At 45.6% G+C, this 15236-nt stretch overlaps 1 protein-coding gene across 1 annotated transcript; it reads right to left on the reverse strand.

Annotated features, from left to right (window-relative positions):
• Positions 1 to 2590: 2590 nt before the first annotated feature.
• On the reverse strand, positions 2591 to 4101 carry MRPS24 (mitochondrial ribosomal protein S24). Its single transcript, XM_031949894.1, has 4 exons — positions 3858 to 4101; positions 3600 to 3671; positions 3362 to 3473; positions 2591 to 3012 (listed from the first exon to the last, which is right to left on the reverse strand). Exons 1-4 carry the CDS (start codon positions 3894 to 3896, stop codon positions 2729 to 2731), a joined length of 507 nt encoding a protein of 168 aa, XP_031805754.1. The 5' UTR covers positions 3897 to 4101; the 3' UTR covers positions 2591 to 2728.
• Between the last annotated feature and the right edge of the window lie 11135 nt (positions 4102 to 15236).

Genomic DNA, 15236 nt, shown 5'->3' on the forward strand with positions numbered 1-15236 from the left:
ACCACTACACACCTGTCAGATTGGCTAGAATGACAGGGAAAGATGATGCGGAATGTTGGAGGGGATATGGGAAAACAGGGACACTGATACATTATTGGTAGAATTGTGAACACATCCAGCCATTCTGGAGAGCAATTTGGAACTATGCCCAAAAAGTTATCAAACTGTGCATACCCTTTGATCCAGCAGTGTTTCTACTGGGCTTATACCCCAAAGAGATACTAAAGAAGGGAAAGGGACCTGTATGTGCCAAAATGTTTGTGGCAGCCCTGTTTGTAGTGGCTAGAAACTGAATGGATGCCCATCAATTGGAGAATGGCTGAATAAATTGTGGTATATGAATGTTATGGAATATTTAAGAAATGACCAGCAGGATGAATACAGAAAGGCTTGGAGAGACTTACATGAACTGATGCTGAGTGAAATTTGCAGAACCAGATCATTATACACTTCAACAACGATACTGTATGAGGATGTATTCTGATGGAAGTGGATTTTTTTGAGAAAGAGAAGATCTAACTCAGTTTCAATTGATCAAGGATGGAAGAAGCAGCTACACTCAAAGAAAGAACACTGGGAAATGAGTGTGAACTGCTTGCATTTTTGTTTCTGAATCCAATTCTTTCTGTACAACAAGAGAACTGTTTGGTTTTGCACACATATATTGTATCTAGGATATACTGTAACCTATTTAACATGTATAGGACTGCTTGCCATCTGGGGGAGGGAGTGGAGGGAGAGAAGGGAAAAATTGGAACAGAAGTGAGTGCAAGGGATAATGTTGTAAAAAATTACCCTGGCATGGGTTCTACCAATAAAAACTTATTTTAAAAAAGAATAAAAAAATAAATAAATTTTTAAAAATTGTGTTTAATAAACCTAAAAGTCCAGGGTTTGGGGGCAAGAATTCACTATTTGAAAACAAATTGCTGGGAAAACAGGAAAGCAGTTTAGCATAAGTTAGGCATAAAATAGTATCAAATACCATCTTTCAAAATAAGATAAAAAATGGATACATGATTTAGATATGAAGAGTGATATAATAAGCAAATGGGGGGAGAGATTAGTGACCACTGATGTCATCTCCCTGCCCTACATACCAAAGCCCAGGCTTCCTGCTTGGAATAACACGTCCTTCTGACCAGATCCATCAGAGGCAGCCTAGGGGATAGTCATGGTCTCAACTGAAGTTCAAATCCTGTTTCTGATACCCTGAGCAGGTTGATTAATCTTTATTTGCCTCAAATGTTTCTCTAATGATTACTACACTAGGAATTTCCCACTCTGAATCCACCCCAAATCCAACTGTGATTCATTGTTAAGTATACAGACATGAAACAAAGACAATGTATGCTACACACTGAAGTTCTCGGGCAGAGGATATTAATCAGGTCAGGTGTTAAAAGATCTCTTCAAGGGGCAGGTAGGTGGTGCAGGGCCTAGAGCACCAGCCCTGAAGTCAGGAGGATCTGAGTTTAAATCTGATCTCAGTCGATTAACACTTCTGGCTGTGTGACCCTTCAAAATTCATGAACCCATTACCTCAAAAATAGGCAATTTAAGAATTATCATTCATCCTTTCACTGATGATCAGTTGACCGCCTTTCCCAAGATTAGTCTCAAATGTAGAGCTGAAAGGGACCTGAGAGCACATGGCCAATTTTCCAATCTTATAGATGGAGAAACAAAGGGAAAGGAAACTTTGTCCAAAATGCCCAGAAAGTTAAGCAACAGAATCTGGATCCAAACTCAGCTCCTACCTCCAAAGTTAGACGCCTGTCCGGTGCTCCACACTCACTGCTTCTTCAGAGGAAATGACCCCAGTCTGGATCCAGCAGTTCAGGGAACGCCTACAGAAGTGACCGACTCCTTCCCTAAGAACTATTGTGATTTCCATCCTGTAAGGAAGTGAGGGGAATCTCCCTCCATTTCCTACCAACTAGAGAATATTCTAATTATGGACAGTTAAAAGGAGAAGTCCTTTATTTGGTATGAAAGGAGAGTAGAAAGGAAACACATCCTCCCTCATTCATTCATCCTTCATTCCTCCAGCCACAGTGGCACAAAGCAGGCGCATTTGGGGTTATATGGGGGATAAAGGAAAGAGAGGGAGATGGGAGGAGGAAGAGATGGAGGAAAAACTAGGTGCACCCTAAGCTGCCAGAGCACTCACATATAAAGCAAATAGCAATATTTAGAAAAAGAGACAAGAGCTCAGCTACTAACACCCTTGTCCACGAACTCGGCCAGTTTCTTCACCTGTGAAGTGATCCCTCTCTTGTCCAATTTTAAATCTATAAGATAATAATGCCCAGCTTGCTGTCCACAACTATCATCTACAACTTTCCCTTCTTTGAAGTGTTCAGTCATGTCCCCAGCTCTAATCCTCAATCCTGGGGGACAAGGCCCCTTCCCATCTGCCCTTTCTCTCTGCACCCCAGGGGGGCTCTGCCTGCCCCCCTCCCCTTTTCTCTCCCCATTGGCTACCCGATTTCTATCTGTCTCAGAGTTTGGAACCTGTCAACCCTGCAGTATGCTCCCCATTCATTCACGCTCATACAAAAGGTTCAAACCTCCCGCTGCAAGACAATTAGGTACCAGAAGCAAAGTTTTATTATAAATATGATTTAACAAAAAATCACAGCAGCAGAGACCACGCCCCTCTTAAAGAACAGACGTGGGGGGGCTTTCCTGGCTGGCAGCCGCCAACAAGCCCCCGAGCCGGGCCCTAGATGTACTTGTACACCTGCTTGGCGGGCAGCGTCTGCAGGCACAGGCGCACCGGGCACTTGTAGAAGGCGGAGAGCAGCGCCTCCGTGTAGCCCACCAGGAAGTACATCTTGGAGGGCGCCAGGCGCTGCAGGACCACCATGCAGATGACCAGCTGGTTGGCCCTGCGCTTGATGACCACCTCGTCGGCCAAGCAGCCCGGGAAGGTGCCGTACAGGAACTTGCGGATGAACACGTCCTCCACCGTCCTCTCGGCCGCGCCCTGCTCTCCGTCCAGGTTACCTGGGGATACAGGTCCCTGAGCGCGGGCCCGCGGGAGGGCCCCGGGAGAACGCGGGCCTGAATCCTGGCTGGAGCAAGACCGAACTCCCCCGCCCCCTGCGGGGGGAGGGGGGGGGCGGGGCGGGGGAGGGGAGCAAAGCTCTCGGATCTCACCGGGAGTAGGGATGTCGGCAGGATGTAAATGCCACGCGTGGGGGGCCGGCCCCAAGGGGGAAGTCGTTCTGGGTTCTAGGGACACGGCTGTGGGGGCGGTTCCAGGGTCACAGTTATTTTTGAAGGAGCACTGCGAAGACTGCCGCTCCCGGGGGGAATGGGGGTGGGGAGGGGTCGGGGATGGGCTCCCACTTACTCGTGTGCAGGGACAGCCAGCCCTTGCGGTGGGCGATGTAGTGCGGGGGATGGGCTTGCTCGTACGTCACCGGCTTGTCTCCCTTCCCCACTCGGACCCGGGCCGCGCGGTTCTGGGGGCGGAGCCAAGGTCACGAAGCGCGCCCTCCACGCCCCGCCCCCATCCCGTTCCCCGCAGTTTCTTTACCCTTCCCCCCAGCCCCCAGGCCTTGCGCGCGCTCCCTCCGCCCTCGCCTCACCTTACAGCACGCCGCGGAGGTGTGGAGGCCGCGGCAGGCGGACAGCAGCTCTGGGACCCCGGCGACGGCCGCCTGAGGGACGCAAAGAGGGGAAGATGAGGGGCAGAGGGAGGGAGAGCGCCCGCCCCGCGCCGGCCCCGCGCCCCGCGCCCCGCGCCGCCCCCCTCACCCGCAGGCCGAACGGGCCGCCCCGCGCCGCCCCCCTCACCCGCAGGCCGAACGGGCCGCCCCGCGCCCGCCCCGCGCCGCCCCCCTCACCCGCAGGCCGAACGGGCCGCCGCACAAGGGCGCCGCCATCTTGGGACGGGCTTAGGGCGGTGGGGGTCGGGAGGCGAGGAAGCCGTCAGGGCTGTACCAAGTGCAGGGGGGGGGACTGAGGGAAGGCGCCGCCGCTCACTCTGCGAGACCGGCGCTCTCGCAAAAGGGACGCCCCAGAGAGAGAGAGAGCTGTCGGGGAGGAACGCCTGCAGCGGCCGGAAGTGAGGCGGACACCCCCCCCCGCCCCCGCCGTGGGGAGGGAGAAGTACGCTCTGGAGCCAGCGGGGGGGGAGGGGCCAAGCCGGGCGAGACCAACTGCGACGGGGCGGAGGGGCAGAAGCGGGCCTTTCTATGAGCGGAAGTGGGCGAGGCTTGTGTTCTCCTGCGAAAGGAGACTAGTGGAGACGCCTGGGGGAGCCCGCCCGCCTCCCTGCCCAGGCCGCCATCGTGGCTCTCGGTGACGCTTTCCTGGTGCAAGTAGAAGGCGCCCCTGGCTACAAGTCCTGGGTTCAAATTCTACCAAAGTAGTTCCTCCCTCGATCCCTTTGAGTTCAGCTCCAAAGTCATTTCCAGCTCCGAGTCTGTGACCCAGGAACTAACCTGCGAACAGTCGCCCATCACGCGTGTGCCAGTGCCTGGGATACAAGGGCAGACTCGAGCCACGGGTGCTTCCCAGCTGTTTGACCCGGGGCGAGACATTGCACCTCTACTTGCCTCAGTTTCCTCATACGTGAAATGGGTGGAATAGCAGCATCCATCTCCCAAGGGCTGTTGTGGGAGGGTCTCATGAGATAATACTTGCAGAGCATTTTGCAAACCTTAAAGCGCTAATTTGGTACCCTCTTTCCTCTTCCTCCTTTATTGTCTTCCTCCCCCTCCCCCTCCTTGTTTCTCCCTGTTCTTCCTTGTTCCTCCTCCTCCTCTAAATAGAACAGCCTTTGCTTATTCTTAGAAAAGGCTACTTTCTTTTCCTTTCCTTTTTTTATTGAAATTTTTTATTTTCAAAACATATGCAAGAATAATTTTTCAATACTGACCCTGGCAAAACTTTGTATTCCAATTTCCCCCCTCTCCCCACCCTCTCTCCTAGATGGCAAATAATTCAATATAGTTTAAACATGGTAAAAATATATATGTAAATCCAATATAGGCATACATATTTATATAATTATCTTGCTGCACTCAGTCAAAATGTTTTGAAAAAATTAGAAAATTCAAGCAAACCACAACAAAAGAAGTGAAAATACTATGTTGTGATCCACACTCGGTTCCCACAATCCTCTCTCTGGGTGCAGATGACTCTCTTCATCACAAAATCATTGGAGCTGACCTGAATCGAATCTTACTTGAGAATAGCCACATCCCTTAGAATTGATCATCGTATTATCTTGCCATTGCTGTGTAGGATGAAATCCTGGTTCTGCTCATTTCACTTAGCATTAGTTCTTGAAAGTCTCTTCAGACCTTTCTGAAATCTTCCTGCTGGTCGTTTCTTACAGAGCAATAATATTCCATACCTTTCATATACTATAATTTACTCAGCTATTCTCCAGTTGATGGATATTCACTCAATTTCCAGTTCTTTGCCACCGTGAAAAGGACTGCCACAAACATGTTTGCACATGTGGGTCCCTTTCCCTCAAAAGGCTACTTTCTAATGCTGATAAACTTTCAGTTTGCTAAGCACTAACTTGACATGCATCCAATGGTCATTGGCCAGAGAAGTCCTTCCCTTTGCACAGCTGGGCAGAGCTCTGGGTCTCCGTGAACTTTAGTATCTGGAATTTGCTCACTAGGCAATCTCAGCCAAGGCTGGTCCGATGGTCTTATCGAACCCTTTCCCCCCACTTCAAGGTTCCTCTGTGTGAATCCTTCTCAGAAACTTGCAAGCATGGAGTTCCTACCCTGGGACCCAGCCTAGAGGTATCTAGGTCTTCTGACTCTCTGTCCATTATGACTTTCTGCCTCTTATAGAGGTAATAATAATTTATGATAAATCATTTTCTTATGCTGCTTTATAAGGACAGCTAGATGGTTCAGTGGATAGAGCAACTGGCCTGGATTTAGAAAATCTTAATTCAGATTTGGCTTCAGACACTGAGTAGCTGTGGGACCCTAGGTAAGTGACTTAATCCTATTTGCCCAAGTTCCTCATCTGTAAAACAAGCTCGAGGAGGAAATGGAAAATCACTCCAATATCATTGCTGAGAAAACTTCATAGACAAGGTTGAAGAGAGTCAGACACGACTGAACTACTGAACAAAAACAAACATTAAAAAAGTGTTTTCTTCCACAACCTAGTGATGTAATGTAAATATTAACATGGCCCATTTTTACAGGTGAGGACATTTCCATGAGAGCACACAGCCTCTAGGGAAGAACACCGGATTTGGAGTAATTAGACCTGGCAGTGGCAATTAGTTATGATACCACTTTCAGCGATGGATTTCTCCTTGGTCCAGAATCTAGATTCTAGATATTGGAGCCATTGGACAGAGGGAGAATGATGTCTCAAGTTCTTTGCAGTTCTGATAGTGTGAGGATTCCATGATTATCCTTTTCCAACCTCCCTACTCACCCCCCTCCAGGATGTTCCAGAATGGTGAGCCCTTTCTGCAGTAGGAATGATGGACCACCCTAAAAAGGGGGGAAGATTTCTAGTGGAATTGCACATTTGGATACGGGGTTTCCTTGAAATCAGACTGATTTCCCAATAGAATTAGGGTGGGGGGAAGAGAAGTTGCAATACTGGGATTTCTAGTCTCAGGTCCAAAGGTAGACTGGGATTGTTGTGAGTTATAAAGGGAAAATTTAGGGGCAGCCTTCAGTCCTGCAGGAAGTTTTGAGCTGAGTGGTCTGTGGTGAAGCAACAAAAGAAGGGTCTTTCATTGGGAGCAGCAGGACCAGCAAGATGGTCTCATTTAGGCCCGGAAGGGCATTTTTCAGGCGGAGCCTCCACTCATAAGAACAAAGAATTCAGACCAAAGCTGCTGCTCCCTTTAAGAACTGAAGGATGATGGGAAAGGCTTCATTCCTGCCCCTTTCCTTTTTGTCTTATATCCACCTACAAAAAGTCAGGCGTTTATTTACTCCAGAGTTTTGTCTGTTATAATTTATGATTTAATTAATTTCTATAATTGATCACATCCGCTTTGCACTATATATCTGTGTGTTAATTTCAAGCTGGGAAAGGAAGATGTCAATGGCTCCTGGAAATACCCAGAAAAGATTTATTAAGAGGCTACAATGTGACAGGCACTGTGCTACATATTTAATCAAAACATAAGTTTTCCCCTTCGCTGGGGATTCCACAAGCTAAATATGAGATATTATATTTATGATTTTATTAACATTTTATAAACTCCTAAAATGCAGAAGGAGAGACTCATTCATACTCAGACCAATTTGTTATTAGCCACAGTCACTCAGTTATTATAGCCATACATCTGTATGTTTTGCAGATGAGGTAAAATGAGGAGCTTTTATACCACGGGCAAATTTTTCCTCTCTGAGGGAAGAGTAGGATAGAGGAAGGGAAGATCTTGCTCTGGCAGAGTCCCTGCAGAAGAAAAGCATGATCTGAAAACAGTTTGCTTTATCCCTTTCCTATGGGAAGGAGGAAGTTTGGTTTGTTTTTTGTTTTGTTTTGTTTTGAAAGGAAAAAGGAAAGGAAAGGAAAAGGGGGAAAAAAAGGGAAAAGCTTCAACACAGCCAAATTTTACCCCATAGCACCACCTGCTGGTCACTCTAATGTAGAAAACAGAACACTGAGCTTGGAGCCTAGGACACTTGGGGACTGGCCCAGTTTTTCCACTAACTAGCTTGTGGCATTAGGGAAGGGACCACCCTCCTGGACCCTAGCTTCCCTCATCTATTAAAAAAAAGATTGTTTCTAGTTTAGATTCTATGATTCTGAGTTCCTACCACCTGCAAAATTGAGGTTAAAGCTTTGCTATCATTAACCCTTAAGTTACTATAGAAGGAAGAAAAAAAATGAAAAAAACTGGACACTTTAAAGCATTTGGCAAAAGGCACTATAAGAGACACGAACACATCTGAAGATGTTTTCTTTTATATGAGAAATTCCTCCCTCCCTCTCTCCTTCCCTACCTCCCCCTTCTTTTTCTTTTTCTCTCTCTTCTTCCCCTCTCTCCTTTTCTCTCTCTTCCTCCTTTGTTCTTCTTCCCCCCCTCTCTTCTCTCTCTCTTCTTCCTCCTCTCCTCTCTCAACTTTGGACCTTCTCCAGAAAAAAGCCTCCCAATTGCTTCCCCTTCCCCAGAATTCTGATCTCTCCTAGGGCCTTTATTAGCCCTTAGTCACACCTTAGCTCCCTTTTCTGTTTTCATTTTCCTCCTTGGTTTAACACCTAAACCTTCATTTGCCTTCCATCAGCCACTGTGTGGCATAGTACAAAATGTACCAGCCTTATTGTTAGGAGGTTCAGTAGAATGGAAGTTCCCTGAAGGCAGGAAGCATTTCATTATTTTGTCTATGTGTCTCTTACACAAGGCACAAGGACTGGAACATGGTAAGCATATAACGATTGCTTTTTGAATGAATAAATAATGAATGTATCTTTTTTCTACTACTTCTTGGTTATGTAACCTTGTAAAAGTCCTTGAGCCTTGGTTTCCTCATGTATAATAATGGGGAGAATATCACCATCTTATGTCTTCTACTTACCCCTTCCCCACCTGCCCCAGGAATTCTTTACCTCAGTGCCACTGGCCTCCATGGTGTGACACCAACAAAGCCTGGACCTTTGTGGGGAATTTTCTCCGGCTTTCACTCCTGCCTGGAATATTCTCCCCCTCATTTGTGCCTTCTGGCTTCCTTCAAATCCCATCTTCTACAAGAAGTCTTTTCTAACCCCTCTTAATTCCAGTACTTCTACTCTTTTATTTCCTATTTATCCTATTGTTTGTACATAGCTGTTTGCTTGTCTCCACCAACAGATTGTGAGCTCCTTGAAAGCATGAACTGTCTTTCAATTGTTTTTTGTATCTACAATGCTTGTCACAATTCCTGCCACTTAGCTGGTGCTTAATAAATGTATCCTGACTGAATGACTAGATAGTATACTAACATTGGTGAACTTTCTCATAGCTAAAAATTCAAGCTGCCAAGGAAGCCATTTTTCTTCCTTTCTCTCACAGGGGACATACATAAATAAATTTCTCTCACGGGATATTTTAACTTTAAACTACTGTTTAAGGTAGCGTTTTTCAAGACCAATTCATCACAAAATTAATTTTTTTTTACAAAATTTACAAATGTTGACTTGTGCATGTTCTTGGTTGGCTCCAGAGAAATTGCAATGAAGGAACGAATGGAGGAAAATACATGGAAAACAGGCTAGACATATAAACTTCTGACCAGAATTTTTTCCTTACTGGGGGCCCAGAGCGAAATACTGAGATTTTCAGTGATTTTGATTTCTAATTAAGTATAAACTTCCTGAAAAACAAAGCAGATTTACTCTCATCTCTCTTCTTTGCTCTATCTAGGTTAAAATGCTTTTTGCAGTAGGGCTGGGAGCTGTCAGATCACTTGTCCCTATCTCTCCCCTTTTCCACCTTCCTGAATAGCCACCTCAGGTAGAAAGAAATAGGTATGGTCACACATGGCCATAAATGGACAAATTTTCAAGCAGATGGTCACAGAGGCTTAATTTTCTGTCTCAGCCAAGCCTTTCCAAATAGCTCCATCTAGTGGCTATAGATACTTTAATGTTTGGGATACAACAGACTCTTCTAAACCAAAACTCCAAACCACCTCATATGATGTTTGTAGATACAAAAAAGATCTATAAATCTAGTGTGGCCTTCGTAAGGGAACTTCCTCTATTCTTGGCAGATAAGTCCCGGGGTACAGCTAATAAGTATAAAGGACTTGAATCCAGGAGCATAAAACTTGGAGTTGGAAAAGAGCAGCTTGGAGGTGATCTAATTGAACCTCATTTTCTGCATATGGAACTAAAAGTTCGAAAAGAATAAGGGGTTTACTCAAAGTTATATAGGTAAGAAACAGAATTAAAATCTGAGCCCAGCTCCATGGACTCAGCTTTTCCTGCTTCCAACCTCAAGAGATTCCCCTCACTTCTAACAACTTGTGATAAATATTATTCCTTGATTGATTGTGAAACTCTTAATTTTACTGAAAATCTGAGAAACTAGATCAGTTCTGGGATTTCCCAGTGTCTATGGATAGAGACAAGGTGGCCTAGGAGCCAGTTTTCTCTGGGGCCACCTGGACTGTTTGAAATTGAATAATATATCTGGAATTTTCCCATCCTGGAGAACCTTTGTAGTATGGACATAGCAGTACCATGTGCCAGGATAGAGGAGTCCTCCAGGGTCTGCTACAACCTGAAACATGGTATGTGTTCACTTCCTGATGTCCCATAAAAGCGGACCTCAGGAAAGAGAGGAAAGGACATTTACCTCATGGTGACTTTATTGTTCATCTACTGCATAATCAAATTTTCATTCTCAATCATGATAATCAAGGCATTGGTAATGAAAGGGCTAATGGAAAAATCAATGGATTTGGAACCAAAGATTCAAGTTCAGTTTGATACTTCCTACCAATGTGACTTTTACCAAGTTACTCAACCTGTGTGTGTCTCAGTTTAGGATAAAATCATGCAGTCATAGGTAGTCTCACACAGCCCTAGATTTAGAAGGGACCTTAGATGTCTGTCATCTCATCCACTCTTCTCCTTTATAAAATAAGGAGACTAGGATCTACTAAAAAAGGATTTTAAAAAAATAGCTCTGGGAGAGGCAGGATCGGAATTCAGGTCTCCTGTTTCCAAGTCTGGTAATCTTTTCTGTTTTACTGTGTTATGATGGGGTCAGACTATATAACCTTGAAAGTTACTTCCAGCTCTAAAAATCTATGATTCTGTGACTTCTTTGGCAATTAATTTCTGTATTTAGTTGCTTCATTTTACAGAGAAAGAACCGGAATTGTAGAAATGTTAAGGCAAATTCCTAGGGTCACACTGAATCAGTAGCTTTTAGATTAATTATCTTCATTTTCACCTAAAGTCCATTTCTTAGAATTCTAAGTTTGCTTCAAAGCTTAGCTCAAGCACCACTTCCTACATGTAAGGAAGTACACTTCCTTAGTACAAGTCTACTAAATTTTATGTTCTAAGGATGAGGTTTTTTCCTGATCCTTAGAACATAAAATTTAGTAGACTTCAGTGAACCATGTCAGGACCCTTAATCAAGCCTGCTGGTCTACCATCTTACTTACCAACAGATCATGGTGGTTCCCTCCATGTTCATCCAGTCAGTCAGCTACCTTAACCCATGACTGTCAGGAAGAACACAGTGGGGTTTGTAGAGTTGTACAGGATTACTTTCCATGGAAATGGGGATAAGGGGCTAGCATCCAACTAGGAGGTGGCAGTCCCATGCCCGATAGGCATGGGGAAAGGAAGGTCTTAGTTTCTTATAGTGACTTCTTTCTGGACCTGTTGGTGCCAGTCAATATCTGTTGCCAGGCAGTCTGTCTCTAGTCTCTCCAGATGGCCCAGGATCATCACTCCACACTTCCCATTTGGTGATGTGCCTTCTCCATGTTCTCCCTTTCCACACATCCATCTCTGAGTATTCATCTCTCTCTCTCTCTCTCTCTCTCTGTCTCTGTCACACACACACACACACACACACACACACACACACAGTTACAAGAGGAGCAATTCCCAGAACCCTGATATTATAGACCTTGGAGCTCATTGCCTGTGCTGGCCTCCACTGCCCTCTCTATGGCCCCTCTGCTTCCTGTGCAGAGGCCAGTATGATCCAAGCTATGCCAGCTGCCTTCTTCACATATGGCTGCTGTCAGTGCCCTCACCCTCCTCCAACTTGGGCATTTCCAGCTGTCCCAGCATCTCAGCTGTGGCCCAAGATGAATCACCAACATCATACTTACCCTCCCACTTCCACCATTCTTCAGGGTCCTCCCTTTCTGTTCTGTGCTAAAAGTACACAAGAATAAGGGATCAAGGCAAAAACAGCAGCTGAGAGCAAGGTCCATGATCGGGACAGACGTAGACCAACATCCCCGGGTAAGGTGGCCCAGAAACTGAAGCTTCCTATAGGAAACCTTTTGTGTGCTTCCTGCTGAAGAAGAAAGGAGAGAATCTGAAGGGAAGCAGAAAATGAGATGGGGAGGAAGATAGACAAGAAGTTCATATGAGTAGGAAGAGAGGTTGACCTATCATCTGGTGCAATGGAGAGAACAAATTGCACAGCAAGAAACTCCGAATCTGGATTCAGAAAGACTGGACAAGTCACTTAACTGCTGCCTCAGTTTCCTCATCTGTAAAATGGAGATAATAGTACCCACTACTTAGGATTGTTGTGAACATCAGATGAAATAATAGCTCATTTATCAACTTAAGGAGAGCTGCTGGGCTCACTTCCTAGAAATGTAGAGAAGCTAGGCCAGGGCTGTTTTTTTGGGATTCTGTTGCTATGGTTGTGGACCTCTTCCAGGGCTCAGGTGGAGAAGTTGGCACCAGTCCTGATGGGTCAGGAGAACCAGCTGAAGTTTGGCTTAATGATTTTATAACGAGAGAAGGATCCTGGATCTTGGAATAAACTAGACTGTGCCCAGAGGTTCCTGAGAAATAAAATTCATTTCCTACTATGCTGGTCAAGGAACTGGGGAGGTTTCTGTGTCCTAGAGAAACAGGGGCAGGTTTGGAAATTTTCTTGGCCATACTTCTTATGGCTTCTTGAAATTTGTAAAGCCTTTAACCTATGTGATCTGAGACTCAAATGCTTTTATTATCTTTGCCATTTACAGACTAGGAAACTAGGCAGATATAAGTGACTTGCTGGTGAAGGTTTCTAAGATTTGGAGAAGACAACAAAGGAAAGACTTCTGATGCCTTCCAGAAGTTATGATGGACTTGTGTTGTTTCAGGATAGGTTTTTTTCCCCCAGATCTAGGGTGGCCAGGTGTTCCTGGACCTTGGAGTTCAGGGTACCCTTCTGGCTCTGAAGGAGGGTAAGAAACATGGTTGGAAGCTGCCTTTCAGGGCAATTCGGGAAACATATATGATTTAGGAGAATTCCATATTGCAGAGGATATTATTCATCCTTCATTCTCAAAGAGGAACAATGACTTCAGGAGGGTGATATCTTGACTTGCAAGGAATTGGATTTAAGTGAGAAAGAGCTGTCCAAAGTCACCAGCCTCACTGTCTACTTCAATCATCACAGTCCAGTGGCAAGACAAATTTATAATGATGGAGATGGCCCAGCTCCAAGTGATAGGGAGGAACCAACTTAGAAGATATCACTGAATCACAGAGAGGAGGGATCTCAGCAGCCATCTAGGTCAACTCTTAAGGGAAAGCATGACCTACTATAATGGACAACTGGGTAGCATAGTGCTAGAGTTCTGGTCTTGGAGTCAGGAAGATTTACCCGAGTTCAAATCCAGTCTCAGACACTAACTGTGTGACCCTAGGAAAATCATTTAACTTTGCCTCAGTTTCCTCCTCTGTCAAAAGAACTGGAGAAGGAAATGGAAACCACTCCAGAATTCTTGATAAGAAAACCCCAAATGGAGTCACCAAGAATTGGACACAACTGAAAAACGACTGAATTTACCCAATTCAATTCAATGAAATTACCCAATCGTAATTTACCCAATAAGGGGTTCAGCTCCTTCTTGTATAACTCTGAGGGGAAACCTATTCCTGGGCTCAGATAAGGACAAAGGAACTCTATGAAAGGATGGAGATGACCAAGACCCTTTATCAAACCACTAGATCCACAAATTCAGGGCACTCTTCAGTTATTAGATCCTGGAGAGAGAGAGAGATCCAGGATGGTTTAGCCGAGTTCTGAGATAATGGGTCATCCTATCAGCTCTGGTTTCTAGAGGTTTGTGAACTCAGCAAAAGCCTAATGCCCATGTTCATTGTAAGGCTTCTGGTCCCTTCTTGCTGTGATAGGTGGCCTAGTGGATAGAAAACTAGACCTAAAACTGAGATCTGAATTCAAATCCACCCTCAGACACTCACTAGCTGTGAAACTCTGGGGGAGTCACAGTCTCTGAATGGAGAGATGGAAGCACAGGTTTCAAGCAGGAAGGGACCTTTGAGGCATCTAGTTCAATCTCATTTTACAGATGAAGAAACTGAAGTTCGGAGACATTAAATGGCTTTCCCAAGGTCCCACAGCTAGGAAATATGAGTGTTATTTGAACCCAGGTTTTCCCTTCTCTAGGGCCTGTGTCCTGCCTTCTGCACCACACAGTCTTTTAGGGCTGGGCCTGAAGATCAAAGGTCTTTGAGACTCTGAAGTCTGGCCACAACCCATTGGGAGGGTGCCGGCACTAGCCCAAGGCGGAAGATTAAGTGGCTTCCCCAGAGCCGGGGCAGGTGGGAGCAGAAGATAGCCCACGGCAGAGGTGGAGAAGCTGTTTCTGTTAGGGACCCAGGCTGGAGATTGGAGCTAACCCTCCGAGAACAATAGCAGCAAAGGGGAAGGGAAGCTATCCTCCTTTAGATTGAGCAGCCCGAGATGTTATCAGTGCCTGAGGATAACAACTATTGCAAATCAGAAAAGCCTTTTAAATTCAGAGACTGGTCAGCCAGGGCCTTGTTAAACCACATAAGCCTCAGCTTAAAAGGAAGCAAGTTCCCTTAGGCAGCTATTGGAGAGTGGCTCATGACCTCCCTAAGTGCAAGCTCAAAAAGCCCTAAACTCTGACAGTCTACACTCCACCCCCGGCCACTCCCCTTCCATCAAGGCTAACTTTATAGTCTAAGTGGAGAAAGGGAGCCTCTTTTGGGGAACCCATCTTGCCATGGTAAGCGGTGGGTGGGATGGGGCTTACATGGGTGACATTCTCACTAATCCAGAACTTCTAAGCCCTCCAAGCAGCCTTGGGTTCGTGGAATCCAAATAATAGTCAGCTAAACCAACTGCACTAGTATCCAAGCAAGGAAAAATATTAATGATATAATAACTAATATGCACATGGTACGTACTATGAGCCAGGCATTGTGCTTTATAATTATCCCATTTGATCCTCACAACCACCCTGGGAGGTAGATGCTATTATCCCCACTTTACAGATGAGGAAACTGAGGCATTCAGAAGTTGAATGATTCCCCTTAGTGTCTGAGGTTGGATTTGAACGCAGATCTCCCTCACCCCTAAGTTTAGTTTTCTATCCACTGGGCCACCTATCACAGCAGGAAGGGACCAGAATCCTTACAATGAATATGGGCTTTAGGCTTGCAGCATCAGTAGTGACAGGCACTCAATATCTAGCCCATCACTCTCTGAGCTGGGATCTCTTTATGCATTATTTCCGGCTAATGGCCAGGCAAACTATTGAAAT

Source organism: Sarcophilus harrisii, chromosome 2, assembly GCF_902635505.1.
Source record: "Sarcophilus harrisii chromosome 2, mSarHar1.11, whole genome shotgun sequence".
Lineage (NCBI taxonomy): Eukaryota > Metazoa > Chordata > Mammalia > Dasyuromorphia > Dasyuridae > Sarcophilus > Sarcophilus harrisii.